Raw genomic sequence first — 16,214 nt, forward strand, 5'->3', positions numbered from 1 at the left:
ACAGAAGTTACCTCCTTGAGTGCATGTTCCAGTTTTCTGCTATTTGGCAGAAAAAGGGAACATTAAAAAGTGAACTTCTATTATTTTAATTTATCTTCAGACAGTTTAGTGTCTTACTGATGGGATTTCCAGTTAACCTTGTAACCAGAGTCAAAGACTCTATTTATCTGAATTGCTATCTATTTCTGAAATGTATTCCCCTCTCCTTTAAGGTTGAAGATGCTCTGAAGGCAGCTGAAAAGATTTGCTACCCTGTCATGATCCGTTCTGCCTATGCCCTTGGTGGTCTGGGGTCTGGAATATGTCCTGATAAGGAAAGTTTGCTGGACCTTGGTACAAAGGTGTGTGTGGAACTGAAAACTTGGGGAATATCTGAACATCTGATTTTATTAAATACTAATCCTAATGTCATAGACTCTGGATTTGTACATACCTTACATTTCATCTTATCTGTAAAATGTTGCCCTGATTAGAATCTGCCCCCTTTTCATCATTCCTGCTGACAGATAATGAAAATGGCTCAATGACAGGTCTTTTAAATTCATGACAAGACATAATTTGAGCAAGTTTTTCAGCAGTTTTGGTCTGAAAGGAAATACCTTCACATACTTTCAAGTGTAAATGATTATGAACACTGTTAAGGAAGTGGAAACATTTGAAATGCTGAGTGATAGTGTGGTCTTAGGGACAGAAAGCTGGGAGGCTTGGGCCTCTTTTGTGTTTTTGTCTAAAGATGGCAATTCTCCTAGGTCAAAAGCTCATTTAGCAGGATGACACTTCATAATTTGACAACTACCAGCTGTCTCTGGCTATGAAGACAGATCTTTTTCTTTAGAAAATCTGGGATTGTTTAAACACTTGCTGTGAAAAGTAAACAGATAATTGGGGAAAACAAATCAAAACCATTTTTCCTTGTCAAAAATGCAGAATTTCAGGAAATAAAACTCCATCCCTATGGGTCTCTTGAATTCTTAGGTTTGTCTTTCCCTGGTTTGCTGAGCCTCTTAATCTCTCACTTATCTCTAGAATGAAATACTGCAGATGTGGCTGAGAGCTGTATGTGCAAATGACTTTTGTGTTCCCCACCTCTGCTGTCATGCAAACAGACTTTGCACTGGTGTGCTCAGTGCTGAACAAACTCTGCTTGGGTAGTGTCAGCTGTGGCAGGCTCAGGGGATGGGACTGGCACTCGTGGGGGAGGCAAGGGGGCAGGAATTCCATCTTGCAGATCCATGGTGGGGTTGGAAACATGTCGCTTACTCAGGCTCACTTGTGGGCTCTGCTTAGGGGAAGCAGAAATTCACCCATAAAGCCTGGGAGTGCAACTGTTTGACAGGTTTGTATCAAAATCTTTTTCAGTAGGAAAACCGTGTTTTTTTCAGCAGGGTAACCTAATTTTGATCAGCACATTGTGGTGTTTTTTTTAAAAGTAAGCCTGCTGCCTATCAGCACCCTCAGATTCCTGTCTGCAGGGCTGTTCCCAGTTACTACTTCTGCCAGGTGGTACTTCATCCCAAGTTTGAAGTCTGGCATTTCTACTTGTTAAATGCCATCCCATTAATCATAGCTTAATGCTAAAATTGATCTGGATCTCTCTGCAAGGCCTCCTGTCCCACAGAGAGTTTACAGCACCTCCCAGTTCAGTATTGATATTTCAAAATTTACTGTGAAAACCAATTTGGGTCTTGTTGAATTAACTCAAATCTGGATGCTCATTTCCAGCCCAGCAGTTGTGATTTGTAGTAATTCAGTGAACTGGATTTTCAGGCACCGGACTGAATTGTTTGCAGTTCGGATAACTGGACACTGGGTGTTTGATAGCTCAGCTAGTTCAGGTAACCTGGCCTTGAGGTTGTGTCTCCCAAGTCTGCTCATTGAATGAGAGAAGGATACAGGAGCATCCAGGACTGGTTTGCAGGAGGGGTTAGGTGTTCCTGCTACATCCCCACCAAGTCAGTGCCTGCTTAAGCCAGTGTGAAGTGCTGTTCCTCTCACCTTTTTTCTTTTTTTATGTGTGATTTTGGCAACTGAGCTAAGGGCAGCGTTTAAGTAACAGCTTGAGTTAATGACAGATGGGAGCAGACTGAAGATCCAATTCATGGGCAGCACTATAACAAGAAGCTTTGCTAAAGGATGGATTGATAATGTGCCCATCACTTTCTAGGGTTTTAAGCAAGTATTGATTAATGTTTTCTATCTGCTAATATTAAAGTCATGTATTCCCTTAGATGATTCTCATTTACCAACAAACTGTATTTTTCATTTTTGCCTCGTGTGCTGAGGAATACTTTCAAGATTAGTTTAAGAATACATCATGACCCTTGCCTCTGGTTAGTATGCCAGTAATGAGCAGTATTATTAATGCTATTAATTACGTAGTGTTTGCTGGAACCTACGCTCCCATCACTCAGTCATTTTGCTTTTTGCAGTGCTCTCCTACTGAAGTCCTTGGGGCTGCCTACATAAAAGTGTATCTGTTGCATGATTGAAGCCTTAGATGTTTTTATATTCCTCTTTGTTATTTATATACTGTTGCAAACACACATGCCCAACCCTTTTTTCCCCATTGTATCACACACATATTTTCAAATGGGCCTTTTGAATCACAGTAAAGCAATTTTTAAGAAAGAAAGAGAGAAATAGAAAGTGCCTGTTATCAAGGTTATGAACTTATTTTCATCTTTCATTTGGTGTGGGATGTCTGGAGATAAGTCTTAAATGTGCAATATGGTCTAATAAGGGTTTTGATGCAGATTTAAGGGGACTGTTGTGTTTTGGGGGTTTTTTTGTGTTTATTTTCCCTAACCTATTCCCAGGCATTTGCAATGACTAACCAAATCCTGGTGGAAAAGTCAGTTGTTGGCTGGAAGGAGATAGAGTATGAAGTTGTGAGAGATGCTGCTGATAACTGTATTGCTGTCTGCAACATGGAAAACATTGATGCTATGGGAGTCCACACAGGTAGGTTTGGGCAAAGGCTGGCTCAGTGACTTTGTTCATGCAGTGCTGTTCTGCTTGATGTTATTGACAGAGCTTTGTGATTGATAAAGTGGGGTGGAAAAATACTGCTCAGGTCATGAATACAGCCAGATAGGAGGTGAAACAGACTGAACCTACACCTTTGTGTTTTGCATAATATTCCCTAGCCTGACTCCAGCTGTGGGCTTCTATCTGTGCTTTTCACCAGCTGTGCATGCACAAGTTGTGATCTCTGGTAATGTCATTGCTAGTAGTGGGTTAGCAAAGACAGTGACTTGTGTGGCCACAATTTACTGCTGCTGAGCTGCTTCTCATTTTCCTTCTCTGCTACCTTGTGACAAACAGGAGACTCTGTTGTGGTGGCTCCAAGCCAGACACTCAATAATGAGGAGTTTCAGATGCTGAGGGATCGTGCCATCAAAGTTGTCCGACATTTGGGCATTGTGGGAGAGTGTAATATCCAGTTTGCTCTGCATCCAACTTCCCTGGAGTACTACGTCATTGAAGTTAATGCCAGGCTCTCGAGAAGTTCAGCTCTGGCCTCCAAGGCAACAGGGTAAGATTATTTTAGAAAACCAAAATGTTACAGAACAAACAAATGAATAAACAAAAAATTGAGGAGAGCAGAACAGAAAGATAAAAGAAGGGATTTGGATCAATGCATTATTTAAATAAGTAGGTGACAGCTACAAGGAAAAAGAGTTGCAGCATCTGCCTTCCATGTAGTTAAAACATGGAGCTGTAGCCCACATTTTCATCAAGGAAGACTGAAGTTGTCTGTAGAGAGAATTCTGGAGCAGCCAGGTCAGTAAGGTACAGATTTCTGCATGGGCAGCTTCTAAGAACAGCTCTTGTCAGCACCTGTTAGGTTTGACCCCTGGAGAGTTGGTCCTGCTGGGAGATGGAGGGTGGGGTTAGTGAGCCCTCCAGGTCATTCCAGCCTGCTGATGCTGTTACTACAAATGGAAAAGCTCCCAGAAGGCACGTGTGTGGGAGCCTAATCCTTGCAAAGCACATCCACTCTATCCATATGTTGGCTGCAAATCATCTCTGGGACCCAGAGGGCAGAGTTATTAATGAGCTGTCTGTCAGATTGATGCAAATGGCATTGCTAGCTGCCTTTGTTTTGTTGGCTAATCATAAACTAATCAAGATAAGGATGGTCAAAGCAGGCTGTTTAAAAATTGGCTTCTTAATTGCACTTTGCAGATGCTGTTGAAAGGCACAAATTAATCTCTAATTTGCAGTTCTCAACAACTCTTACGGTTATTTAAGACCCATAGCAGGCTGGAGATAAGCCATGTTGTTGGACAGTGGGTGTTTCATAGTTTTCTTTTTCAATGGCAGTCTTGCAGCGAAGCACATCTGTTAGAGTGGGCTCACAGTGGACGTGACAGCTACTGAAAGGGGTGGCATGGTGCATAAAAAAGCAAGTCCCAGATCTAGGGAGGTAGCTCTGCAATGTGTTGAGGTAGGAGGCTGGGTGGGTCCTGCTGTGCTTGAGCACAGGAGCCTTCCCTTGTGTTGAGGGGGGACAATCACCTCACATCTGGATCCACTGGATCCATTCCTGGGATTTGCAAACGCGAAGTTCTTTCCACTCTACTGTTCTCTACTTCTCTCTGACAGGTATCCATTAGCATTCATTGCTGCCAAAATTGCCTTGGGGATTCCATTGCCAGAAATCAAGAATGTGGTGACAGGAAAAACCTCTGCTTGCTTTGAGCCCAGCCTGGATTATGTTGTGACCAAGATACCCCGCTGGGACCTGGACCGTTTCCAGCACACTTCCAACCGGATTGGGAGCTCCATGAAGAGTGTGGGAGAGGCAAGTGCAAGACTCTCACCTTCCATTCCACCACTTGGGAAAGCCATTTTTCCTGCTTGGAAACTCTCAGAGTATCTGTCTTCAAGGACCTAATGAATTGGAGGATATCTATTAAGCTCAAATGATTTTTATCCAGTTCTATAATTAATGGAAATTAGTTAGGACTGTGTAATGTTGGGTATCACTGTATGGTTTGACTCCTAAAGGAAGAGATCACTGTGGATCACCTGGGCTTGACTTCATTCCCAGCACTCACTCCAGGGCTCTCAGTTATTTTTTAGTTTGAGGTTCTGCAGTGGTGGTTAATTACAGTACAATTTCAGGAGTAGTAGTGTGTTAAGATGTTCAGTGGTGCCCATGAACTTTCAGTTATTCCCAAGTTATTTGTCCTCTGTGTTAAGACTATATATACCATATTATCTCAGTCTTGAAATCCAAACACCAATCGTCATCCTGCTCTCAAGTTTTGACTTCTTTTAGAGATGAAGTCTCTTATACCAGATTTTAAGATGTCTGGACAGTAACAGTATTTTCAGACCATGTTTTAAGAAGGGGGGAAATGAGACAAAATCATTAAATTACCTACTTAATTATTTAATTATATATCAGCTACCAAAGCAAAATGATTATTTGTGTATTTTTTTCACTTGTCTTTTCAAATAGTTATTTTATTAAGTTATTTTGATAAGCAAGATGTTCCTAATATCATTGTTGTCATTGAACAAGAAACCTCCATCAGAACTGGAGAGATTAATTAGAATTTGGTCTTCCATTGGCAGTTTTGGCTGTTAATGGTAATGAGGTGGGTTTTTGTTTTCAGTGAGATGATGCTTCCTGTTATTAACCCTCTCTGCTTAGGGGTTTTGGGACTGCTCTGTAGAACTGGAGTTCCTAAATGCAGTTGCACCATCAGCTGTGGAACTTCCTGGCCTTACATATTTGCAGGAGGAGATGTTGAGTCCTTCCAGTCTGTCCATTTGTCACAGAAGAGTCTGAGCCTGTGTCCTTTTCCAGGCAGGACAGAGATACAGGGAGTCAGTGCTCTAACAGGGCAGGTGAGCTGAAGCAGGGATGGAGAAGCCCAAGGGATGCAGCTTGCAGCTGTTGGGGGAACTGAGCAAGAAGGTTAATCTGCAGGACCTGTGGGTAGGAAATGGAGTCTTTGAAGCAAAGAGTTTCTTGCCACTGTGTCTCTATTAGTATGGAGCAGTCATCTCCCCAGGCCTGATCTTGAAGCCAGATCGCAGAACCTACTGCATTTTTATTAATTGAACAGTCTTGCCTGGCTTTTTCTGAGCTCTGTTGTGCTGGGCAGTGGGCCTGGAGCTGTGAGAAAAGAGAAAGTGATGTTATTTTTTCTTTTGACATTTTTCAACATTGTGTTTGAGGAGATTTTTATGCTGTTAAGGTTTCACTGCACTGGGAAATAAAAATGTAAAAGTTTGAGAAAGAGCTTTGTTACCTCACAGTTTTCTAGACAGAAAGTCTTGTTTTCTTATTAGATATGGTGTCAAGACTGAAGGAGGGAAACCCCAGTGCTGCTATGCCAAGGAGGAGTAATCATTTAAGAGAACCCTCACAGGGGAGAGTTACTCTTAAATGTAATTTAAAGGAAGCAGGAGCAGGTTTCTCCTGAACCTTAAAATTCACACTGTGAATTTCTATCTCTAACAGGCTGTTAAACAGAAATATTCTTTTATATTACTATACCCATGCTGCTGCATAATGTTTCCCTCCACCAAAGTGCTTCCCTTAAAGCAGTTTACAGAGGGAGAGCAGCATCCTCCTGTGTGTTACAGACAGGGAGATGGAAACCAAAAGTGCAGTCCACCAAACCAAAAAGCCACTAGTTGCTTGTCTGGAACTCCCCATTGATACCATGAGCAGAGTCAGATCTCGAAGTGGGGCTACCAAGGTTCAGTCAGCAGGACTGTCTTAGGGAGGAGTCCAAAGGCTCCCATCTCTGTGTGTGCTTTTCTCTGTGGCTGGAATTGTCCCCAGCCTGTCAGCCAGGGCACAGCCAGGCTTAGCTCACTGTGGCTCACGTGGCCCTGCTCTCCCTTACAGGTCATGGCCATCGGACGCACGTTTGAGGAGAGCTTCCAGAAGGCCCTGAGGATGTGCCACCCCTCGGTGGATGGCTTTGTTTCACAGCTGCCTATGAATAAAGCCTGGCCAGCCACTGTGGATCTCCAGAAGGAGCTCTCTGAGCCATCCAGCACTCGGATATATTCAATAGCCAAGGTAACAAAAAGTAGAAAGACCTTGACCTATGTCCCCTGAATTGGAGCTACAGGATTGGGTCAGCTGAGGTGACAAAGGTTGAGTATTCTTCATTCCCTTGCTTCCCTCTGTCAAGCTCACTGGGAGTGCTTTGAGCAGGATTCTTGCTTATGCTTTCTGCATCTTCCATGTTCAGGCAATGTGTTTGCCTTTTGATGGTACAATCTTAGCCCGTGCCCACTGCATTCAGCATCAGGTGCAGTATGGTGTCCTGTTACTTTAGTTCATAGCTGGGTGCTGGTGGACACCTGGGTTACTTTCCTCTCCTATGAAATTAAATTTGTCTGCTGAATATTGACTAGTGTTCAGCTCTGATTTATACTAGTGTGTCAGTCAAAATGGGTCAGTTTTGCAGATTACAAAGGAATAAATGAAGATCCTTTTGAGAACTGAAAAAAAGGATGATAAAGAATAGCAAACTGCAGTGTGTGAGAGCACTGTCTTCTTGCAATGGTTGCATTGGTATGGGCTTGAAACTAAAAGAACTACACAACTATGTTAAATTTTACAGACAAGAAATCCCCTGTTCTTCAAAACCAGTTTGTCTTCCTTAGCATTCTTTTGACCCCTCTCTTGTCAAACTGGTCAAATCACTTCAGTCTTGAAGGTGCCTGTGTAACAGGGAGTGTTATTGTAAGGGGACTAGGGTGCAAATTTATTTCTTCCTTCATCTTCTCAGTGGTTGCCTGTGTATATCATGTGGCAAATGTGGGGTTAGTTACTTCAGAAGGTAGGTTCAATTACACACTTTGGTTTTGCTGCAGGTAACACGTCCATCTGTCCATGGACATGTGCCCTGTGAAGAGGAGGGCACAGCTGTCTTTTCCAGCTTCTGCTAATTTGGATGGCTTGATTTTTTTTTTTTTTAATTTTTTTTTTTTTTTTTTTAAGATTGCAAACCTTCCTGGCGGGGAATGCCCAATTACTCTTTTTTGTGCCCCTGACTTTGTGTGGTGGAGTCTTTAAGCCCTTTGTGCTCATGTGTAGGTACATCTCGTTACACCTCCACATGAGTGAGGAGCTGAGACTGTGCTGTGTTAGTCAAAGGGTTTCACGTAGCTGTTCCTCTTATAAATGGCCTAAGAAAAATCACAAAATGTTTTATAAATGGGTTGGCTTGTCCAGCTGTTCCCTCTTGCTTTTCAAGCTGGGAAGTGCATGTCTTCATCCTCCAGCAGCTGTGTTTTTTCTTTATTACAGCCTATTTCTTGTGACTGCCAGAAAAAATCTTATTTCTTGAGTCTCTGAGTGGTTCAGAGAGATTTTATGAAAGATTAAAACTATATCCATATTAACACAGGGTATCTGGGGAGATGAAGGTGAGTTTGGGTCCCACTGCACACTGGTATTTGCACTGGGATCTGTTGGAAAAAGCAAGAAAAAACTTTGTCCCTCCTTATAAAGATTTGCCTCTACCCAACACAGTGCATTATTTCATCCCCATTAATAACTGAGGCAAGCAGTACGAGTAAGAGGTGCTTCTGGCACCTGGGGCTGTCTGCATGGAAATCCCTTCCCGGCTTGTTGACCTTGAAAAACCCACGTTAAGTCCCCATTAGCCATCAGCTCTATTTGAAACAGGATGGACCTTTGTTATATTTTATGTTTTCTCCTCTCCTCCCCACTAGTCAACCCTCTGAGACTTTTTACTTTTTTTACTTTCTTCGTGACCTGTTGGATGATGACAACAGCAACTGTTCAGGTGCAAGGAAAGGGAGTTCAGCTGCCATTCAGAGCTATTGCTGTTGTAATGGGGCTCCCTGTTGTTGTGTAAAAGAGGGCACAGGAGAGAGGCTGACATAGATGAGACTTGTTCCTTGGCCAGAGTGGGAGTGCTACAAGGATGCAACAGCCTGATGAGCAGGGATGCTCAGCTTGTGTCAGGTGTTTTCTGCTCCTCTAAAGGTTGTGTGCAAGTGGCCTCAGAAGGCTTAGGCTGTGGAGTTGGTGCACGCTCTGTTTCACATCAGGGCCCTGCTCTCCTGGCTGTCCACACTACAGATGTGCAGTTTGCACTTGTGTTGCTGCCCATAGGCAGCTAAATACTATCCTTGGTGACGAGCCAGGATGGAACAGCAGCAACAAGGGTGCTGTCCCGAGAGAAAGCATAGGCAGCTGAGCTGCCCTTCATTGCTTGTCCTGGAGGCCAGGCTTGCTCCATGGTTCTTGGTGTGAAGGCAGTCCTGTAAACCCAGTCCCTGCTGGGTGGGATGCTCTTGAAGCTGAGCGGGGCTCTAAAGTCACACTGTCCTGCTGTGTCTCTCTCCTCCTGCTTTCATGGTGTGTTTTAGCTGTACTCCTTCAGGTAGGTTTGAAGAGATGAAAGCCACTGGGGTTCAGGGCCTCCCTGAACAAATTCTACACAGTTGCCTGGAAACCTGATTTGCCCCTGGAGTGTGCTGATAGGGAGCAAGAAATTTCTGCAAACTCATTCTTCTCTCCCAGTCTCCAGATTTATGCAATGGGGATGAAGATGGTTGATTTTTTCCGCCCCTCCTCTGATAAGGAGTGTAAGGGATACATTTTTTTCAGTTTTCTTTGAAGATCGCTGAGACTTTTTAAATAAAGTGTCCTAACCAGCTTAAGAGCATGTGGTCATGCTGCCTGTGTGTGTATGTGTGGCTCAGGGACCACTGACTGAGAGTTGGAGGTCCTGAACATGAGAAAGCCTGCATGTGTTTTGTAAAAATAGATGAACAGCAAAAAAGACTTGCTCAGATCCCACTAATGTGGCAATGTGACCTCACCCTCCAAGCACTACAGAATCAGGATGGGAAGGACTCCTTACCAGTTGCCTCAGACCAGTAGTGTACCCAGAAATGTCTGAGAAGCCCAGCTTTGTCACTGACAGTGCTCAGGGACTGCTGTGAGAGCCCCTTGTCGCTGCAGGCACCTGGAAGAGCAGGGGCTGTTGTATGCCAAGCATTACCTGAAGACTGGGCACTCTAAAGGAGCAAAATGTGTCAGAGGTTTTCACCCCTGCTTGTGAGCACACAGGAGATTGCGGGGAGCAGTTGTTACCCCTCAGAACAAGAGGATAATTGCAAGAGGACAGGCAAGCGGACTGGGAATTCTTTAGGAAAGGCAGAAGGTGGTGACAGTAGTTTGCAGAGAGCTACCACCCATCCCTTGTCCATGTGGGTGGTGCCTCCCTGAAGTGACACATTTCTCTGAGCTGCCAGAAGGTCTCCCCATGGCTGAAGCCCATGGTGATGATACCAACATTGTGCCCAAGTTCTGTAGCTCGGGGGAATAATGCAGGGGGGCAGTGGACCAAGCTCATTCCTGGATTAATTCTGGAATTTTCTTCAGTGGCATTGCTCTGGCTTTGTTCCAGGGATGTTGCCCTGCAAGAAGACAATTAAGCATGATAAGAAAGTAATGAGCCTGATTACTCTAGCTCAGCAAAGATATCGTGCTGGCATTATCATGATGGTTGATTATGTCAGGAGAGTTGCTTTGTCAGGAGAGTTGTAACTGTACACCTCTGGTGAGACCCAAGCAATTGAACTGATATAAAATACATCATATTGAGGGCTCTCTGAGGTGCTGGGGTTTTTTAATATTATGATGTTTTGTAACCCACTGTCTTATGAATACCTTTGTGGGATTCCTTTATTCCCTATAGCCATAAACAATTGATTTAAAGAAATCTGTCAATAACCCCAGCAAGAAAGAAGGGAAAATTGAATGGTCTTGACATTGAAGTAGAGTGAGAGAAGCTAGAGCTATGCTGTAGCTGCAAGCATCACCCAGAACCTGACTTTGCCTTGCTCCAGAGGTAATGCAAGGCCACATGCTTTGATTCAGTCCTGTATTCCAAGGGTATATCAAGATCCATACTCCAAAGCAAAACATTCCTTCAGGTCTGAGACTCTGGAGCTTCCTGTTTTGCAGCTAGGAGGCTGGCAGTGGGCCTGAGATTTTTAGGCAACTTGAGTGGTAAGAGGTGCAGATGGAGGACTGGTCACTGCAGCCTGACTGTGGCTCCCTGTAGTCAGCTGAGCATGTTCTCAGTGGCCACCCAGCCTAGTTGCCATCAGCTTGTCTGGCTGCTGGCTCTGTGCAAAGAAAATTACCTCTCTCACTGAAACAGAAGCCAGCTTTTGGAACCAGAGCACAGGGAGAAGTGGCTTGGGGCCTCTCTGTGCTGCTCCTCATGGGGCATAGTTTCTGTTGCTGCAGGAGACAGGGTCAAGGAAGATGAACATTTGATCTGCAGAACTTGATCTACATAACTTTTTTTCTTTATGATATATATACTTGGTGCTAGCTGTTTGCAGATTAGATCTGTATTTGTGCAATGTGTTTAAGGGGCTGTTTGGTGCTGTCCTGTTTTTGGCAGGCCTTGGATGATGAAGTCCCTGTGGATGTCATTCACCAGCTCACAGCCATTGACAAGTGGTTCCTGTACAGGATGCGCAGCATCACGAACATGGAGAAGATCCTAAAGGAAGTGAACAGGTAAAAAAGCCTTGTCCTAGGACACAACAATTCTTCTGGGAATCCTGCTCAGAAACCTATGGTAAGCACAGATGCAGTCAATGCTGAGAAGTTTATTCAAGTCCTTGGAATAAAGTCCTTGTCTTAAACCCAGTTCACTGTCCCAGTCAGCAGAAATTTCTGAGCATACTCTTTTTGGTAAAATAGCTCCTTGGATTATGGAAGTTATGGTTTATTTTGGAAAATTCTCAGTATCTCTGAGGCTAAAACTGGGAATTTGGATGGCCTGTGATGAGTAACTCATGTACCTAGGACAGAGTTACCTTTCAAACTCAGCACTGGACTTGTTCTGACTTACTGCACTTCAGGATCACATATACTGCATTTTATTTCCAGCCTGCACTATTGATTTTTAAGCTTTTCTGCTTTGCTGTGATCATGCAGCATGTGCGAGTATTGCTTTTGAACCATGCTTTCAAACATCTACGCTTCCAGACCTATTTTAATATAAATCTTCTTCCTTCAAGAAAAATGACCATATAAAAGCCAACAAGAAAGATAGCACTAAATTAAAGGAGCGAGCTATATTTCAGTTCGGACTCTTGCTGACTTGAGCTTTCCCTTCATGTTTTACGAGGCTGGGAGAGGCTCCTTGCTGAGTTATTGGCCGAGTGATGGTGGCTTTTGTGCCTGTGGTACCCGGTGTGCTCATGTCACCACGCGATGGCACTGGGAGCGCGGCGGAGGCAGCGAGCTCTGAGCGCTCCCGGCTTCACCGGCCTCATCTCTGCTTTGTGACCTTTTAATGGAGCAGCTCCTGCTCCCCCTTGCACCCAGAACAGCCGCGGTCTGCAGCTAAACAAAAACAAATGCGGCAAGAGATGTGGAAGAAAAGGAATAACTTGATTATTTGCAGGAATCTGTTGTTCGGCTGCAGAAGTTTTTTGTCCTCTAACATCTATGTCACATGGCATTTGTATCTGGCCTCTTAAACATGTATGTGCAGCTCCTGAGGAAAAAAGCCAACATATGCAGGATCAGTTTGAGCTTGTCACTGTTGGAGTGGCATGCTCTGGAATGAGGGCCCAGAGGCTGGCTGCATCCTCAGCTGGTATAAACCCAGCATCCCTGCACAGAGGGCAGGGATCAATAGATCCCTTAAATAGAATAAATGTAGTTATAAATATAGTTTTAAATAGAATAAATTCAATCTAAAACTCCTAATCCTGTCCCTAATATCACAGTTAGATCCCTTTTTATTTTGCTCCTGAGGTGTATTTGTCTTTGTAACCACATTGTCCAGCCCTCCAAGGATGTTTTTAGGAAAGAGGTGCAGGCTGGATGGATTTTTGAGATGTTAATTTGCATTAGCAATTTAACACGTTTGAGAGACCACTCTGGATTGAACAATAGTTGTTGTTGACCCGTATTTCTCACTATGTATGGGCCTATTTTATATATTTGAGGTTCAAGTATAGTTTGGGTCTGAGCTGCTTGAGTATTGGTATGAGTTGTATGTGGTTTTAATTTCTGTGGTTAATCTTCCTGAACCCCCTGATATCCCTGAGGTTGCTTTCCCTTTCTCTGCAATGGGTGGCAGGTGATTATAGGACCAATGAGCAGTAGGTGGTACCACCCTACACAGCTTTTATCCTTGTGGTGCCCAGGCAGCAGGCTGTACTGGCAGCCTGCTGCAGAGAGCCCTTGCACAGTATCCAGCCTTGCATTTCCATCAGACACAAGCAATGTTATTTCCCTTGGAAGTGGATTCTTGCAATTCAAATCAGATTGTGGGTGGTTTCACAGAATCACAGAATGCTTTAGGTTGGAAGGGTCCTTAAAGATCATCTAGTTTTAACTCCCTGCCATAGGTAGGGATACCTTCCACTACACCAGGTTGCTCCAAGCCTTGTGCAGCCTGGTCTTGACACTTCAGGGATCCAGGGGCAGCCCCAGCTGCTCTGGGCAACCTGTGCCAGGGCCTCCCTACCCTCACAGGAGAGAATATTTTTGTAATAGCTAATCTAAATTTTCTCTCTGACAGTGTGAACCTGTTCCCCCTCATCCTGTTGCTGCCTTTTCACTGGTCCTAAAATCATGAGCCACAGTTAGGTGATAAAAGGGGTTATCTTTGTAAGGATCCTTAGGTGCACAATTCACCAGGTGGAAAACACCAAAGATGCACAGCATAATGTGTATACATTTTTATAGGTTTTGCAAAGTAGCATATCTCACAAGAATCTCCAGTTAGAGACATGAGTAGTCAGGTTGTTTCCCCCTGGTTCAACTCTCTTTGAATTCCCCTTCTTTTCGATAGGAACTAAACTTTGTTCATTAAAATGCCTCAGAGATTGTTTCAACTGTGGCTTTGCAGAGAATCTAACCTTGGACCCAGCTTAGAGCTGCTGGGGAATTTATTTTGTCTTTCTGTCTAATACAGTAGGTAAAATGCTAGCTACAAATACTATGATAGGCTACAGAGCTACAAATAAATGTGTGAAGAATATAGAAAAATATATAAAAGAAAAAAGGCAAAAATCAATCTGGCATCACTGTCACTCCATGCTCTTTAAAACAGTTTCTCTCCATCTTTCTTGTTGGTTCCCTTCAGGCATTGGAAGGCCACAGTTAGGTCACCCTGAAGCCTTCTCTTTTCCAGGCTGAACATATAAATCATCTTACCCTCATTCACTTATCAGTGCAGATTTCCACTCCACTATAATTGCTCACACTTTTGCAAGAAACCTGTCCTACCTCCCAGCCAGCACTGGAGGGAGGGGATGGACTGTCCAGCTGCATTACATTGAAGGCACAAAGGCAAAGAGCCAGGGAAAAACACTTGGGACTTGAACTAAGAGGCCAGTCCAGTGAGCCACATCAGGAAGCAGCCAAGGGAAAGCTAATTGAGTGATGCAGATGAGACTTGGCACACGTGTGCTCTTCCTGCAGCCAGCTGTTTCCAGTCCCCAGCATGCCTGGCACGAGTTCTACCTGTGCTACAGGATAATTCCCAATTGAAAAGAATGAGGGGTGATGCCACCACTGCTTTAAATCTTTCTCTTGGAGTCCAGTTTCCAGAACCAGAAGTAGTTGCCCTGTTCTGGGCATTGCTGCTGGTTACAGGCTGTTTGGATGGATCCACCCCTTCCTGTCTGTCTCTGTGTTGGTTTGGGGGTTCTTTGCAGTGAGGTTTTGGATACAGTTGGACTAACAAAAGTCTTGATTTGGCCCCTGCAGAGCTGTTGTAGAGACTGGTAACAAGGAGATGGTCTCTGCCAAGAGGAAATTAAGAGAACAAGTGGGGGAAGGGGGATCAGAGGCAGGTGGAGACCTTTGAGAGCAGTTCAGGAAGCAGTTCTCACATACCACATGCGGCTTGCATCCTTGCCACATGCAGAGATTCAGAGGTGAGCAGAAAATCTCACTTATCTATGCCATGGATCTGCTTACACGTGTGAAAGGCTCTGTGGGATAATGCAGTGTTGAGGGAAAAACTTCTGACCTATAAATGTGCATTCTCTGGGGTATAGAGGCAAAGACAGCCATTTGTAGGGACTGGGAAGAGCACTCTCTGCCCCATTTACCTTTGTCCTGTTGAACTTTTTCTAAAGAAGATTGGAGCTGGTGCTAGGTGGAAGTGTATAGCTTTGTCATGCTGCAGCAGTGGTTCCATTCCTGCCTCTGGGCCCTCTAGGATGGAGAAGTAGTAGTTTCAGATATGTGATTTGGCTGCAGAAAAGCAAATGGCCCAAGTTGAATTGGGAAAAGAAAGCCATTTTGAGCATACTTGTGAGAGTAACAAGTAATATCACAGACATGTCAAACATGTGCCTCTGCTGTTTCTCCTGTGACCTTGCATATTTTTTATTTTGGAAGCTTACATTTGAGGGGTTTTTGTTGTTGTCTGACCAATTGCCTTTATACCTGGAGTATAATTTTAACTTCAACCTTCCCCACCATGCACATAAATAAATAAAACCAGCTGCACACACTCACATGGAAAGAGCAAGCACCATCCCATGCTGTCCATCCATTAATAGGTGATTGTGTGTGAAGCAGTGGCAGTGCAATAGGATGTGCTCATATCTGGGAATTATTTCCCTAGCTTTGGCCTTGCCAGTCCTGTGAGTGAAAATGGGAAGAAGGGCCTGGAGAGACCCCACTGGCTTTTCATCCCACTGACAGCTCATGAAGGAGGTGGAAATTTGGACAGACCATGCTCTGAGGCACCAAGGAGTTTTAGGCCAGGGCTATAGACCCAGTCCTGAGCAAGTCAGATTTGAAGCAGAGTCCAGTGATCCCAAGCATCCCCAGGAGGACAGCTGAAACCCAGGCTTAGAAATAACATCTAAGGCATACTTGCCTAGGCCTATGTGCAAGGGAAAACCTCTTTTGGAATTTACATATATTCTTTGACTCTTTGTAGTGAAGATTTGTTTGCATGTAGTCATGATTATTTTTTTGTTCCTAATTTTGGGATCCCTGAAAACAGTATCTATATCTAAGGAGAATGTACAACAGACATGAATAAATAGAGGTAAAGAGGTAGGCAGCTATGGTGAAATCATCACTTAGGCCCAAGTGACATGGGGACAAAAGCCTTGCTGCAAATCAATAGGACTTGTGTTCCTAAGTCACTTAGGTGTCTCTGTAGCAATGGAACTTGCAATTGATTGTATTT

At 44.0% G+C, this 16,214-nt stretch overlaps 1 protein-coding gene across 1 annotated transcript in view; it reads left to right on the plus strand.

The window, feature by feature from the left end:
• Nucleotides 1-16,214, plus strand: part of CPS1 (carbamoyl-phosphate synthase 1) — a 92,388-nt gene that overhangs the window by 32,117 nt on the left and 44,057 nt on the right. The window contains exons 16-21 of the mRNA XM_002193020.5: nt 213-341; nt 2,817-2,961; nt 3,325-3,535; nt 4,609-4,807; nt 6,875-7,051; nt 11,436-11,554. Coding sequence (XP_002193056.4) covers nt 213-341; nt 2,817-2,961; nt 3,325-3,535; nt 4,609-4,807; nt 6,875-7,051; nt 11,436-11,554 — 980 coding nt within the window. The remainder of the gene's footprint in view (nt 1-212; nt 342-2,816; nt 2,962-3,324; nt 3,536-4,608; nt 4,808-6,874; nt 7,052-11,435; nt 11,555-16,214) is intronic.

The sequence above is a fragment of the Taeniopygia guttata genome, chromosome 7 (genome assembly GCF_048771995.1).
Source record: "Taeniopygia guttata chromosome 7, bTaeGut7.mat, whole genome shotgun sequence".
In the NCBI taxonomy this organism is placed as follows: Eukaryota; Metazoa; Chordata; class Aves; order Passeriformes; family Estrildidae; genus Taeniopygia; species Taeniopygia guttata.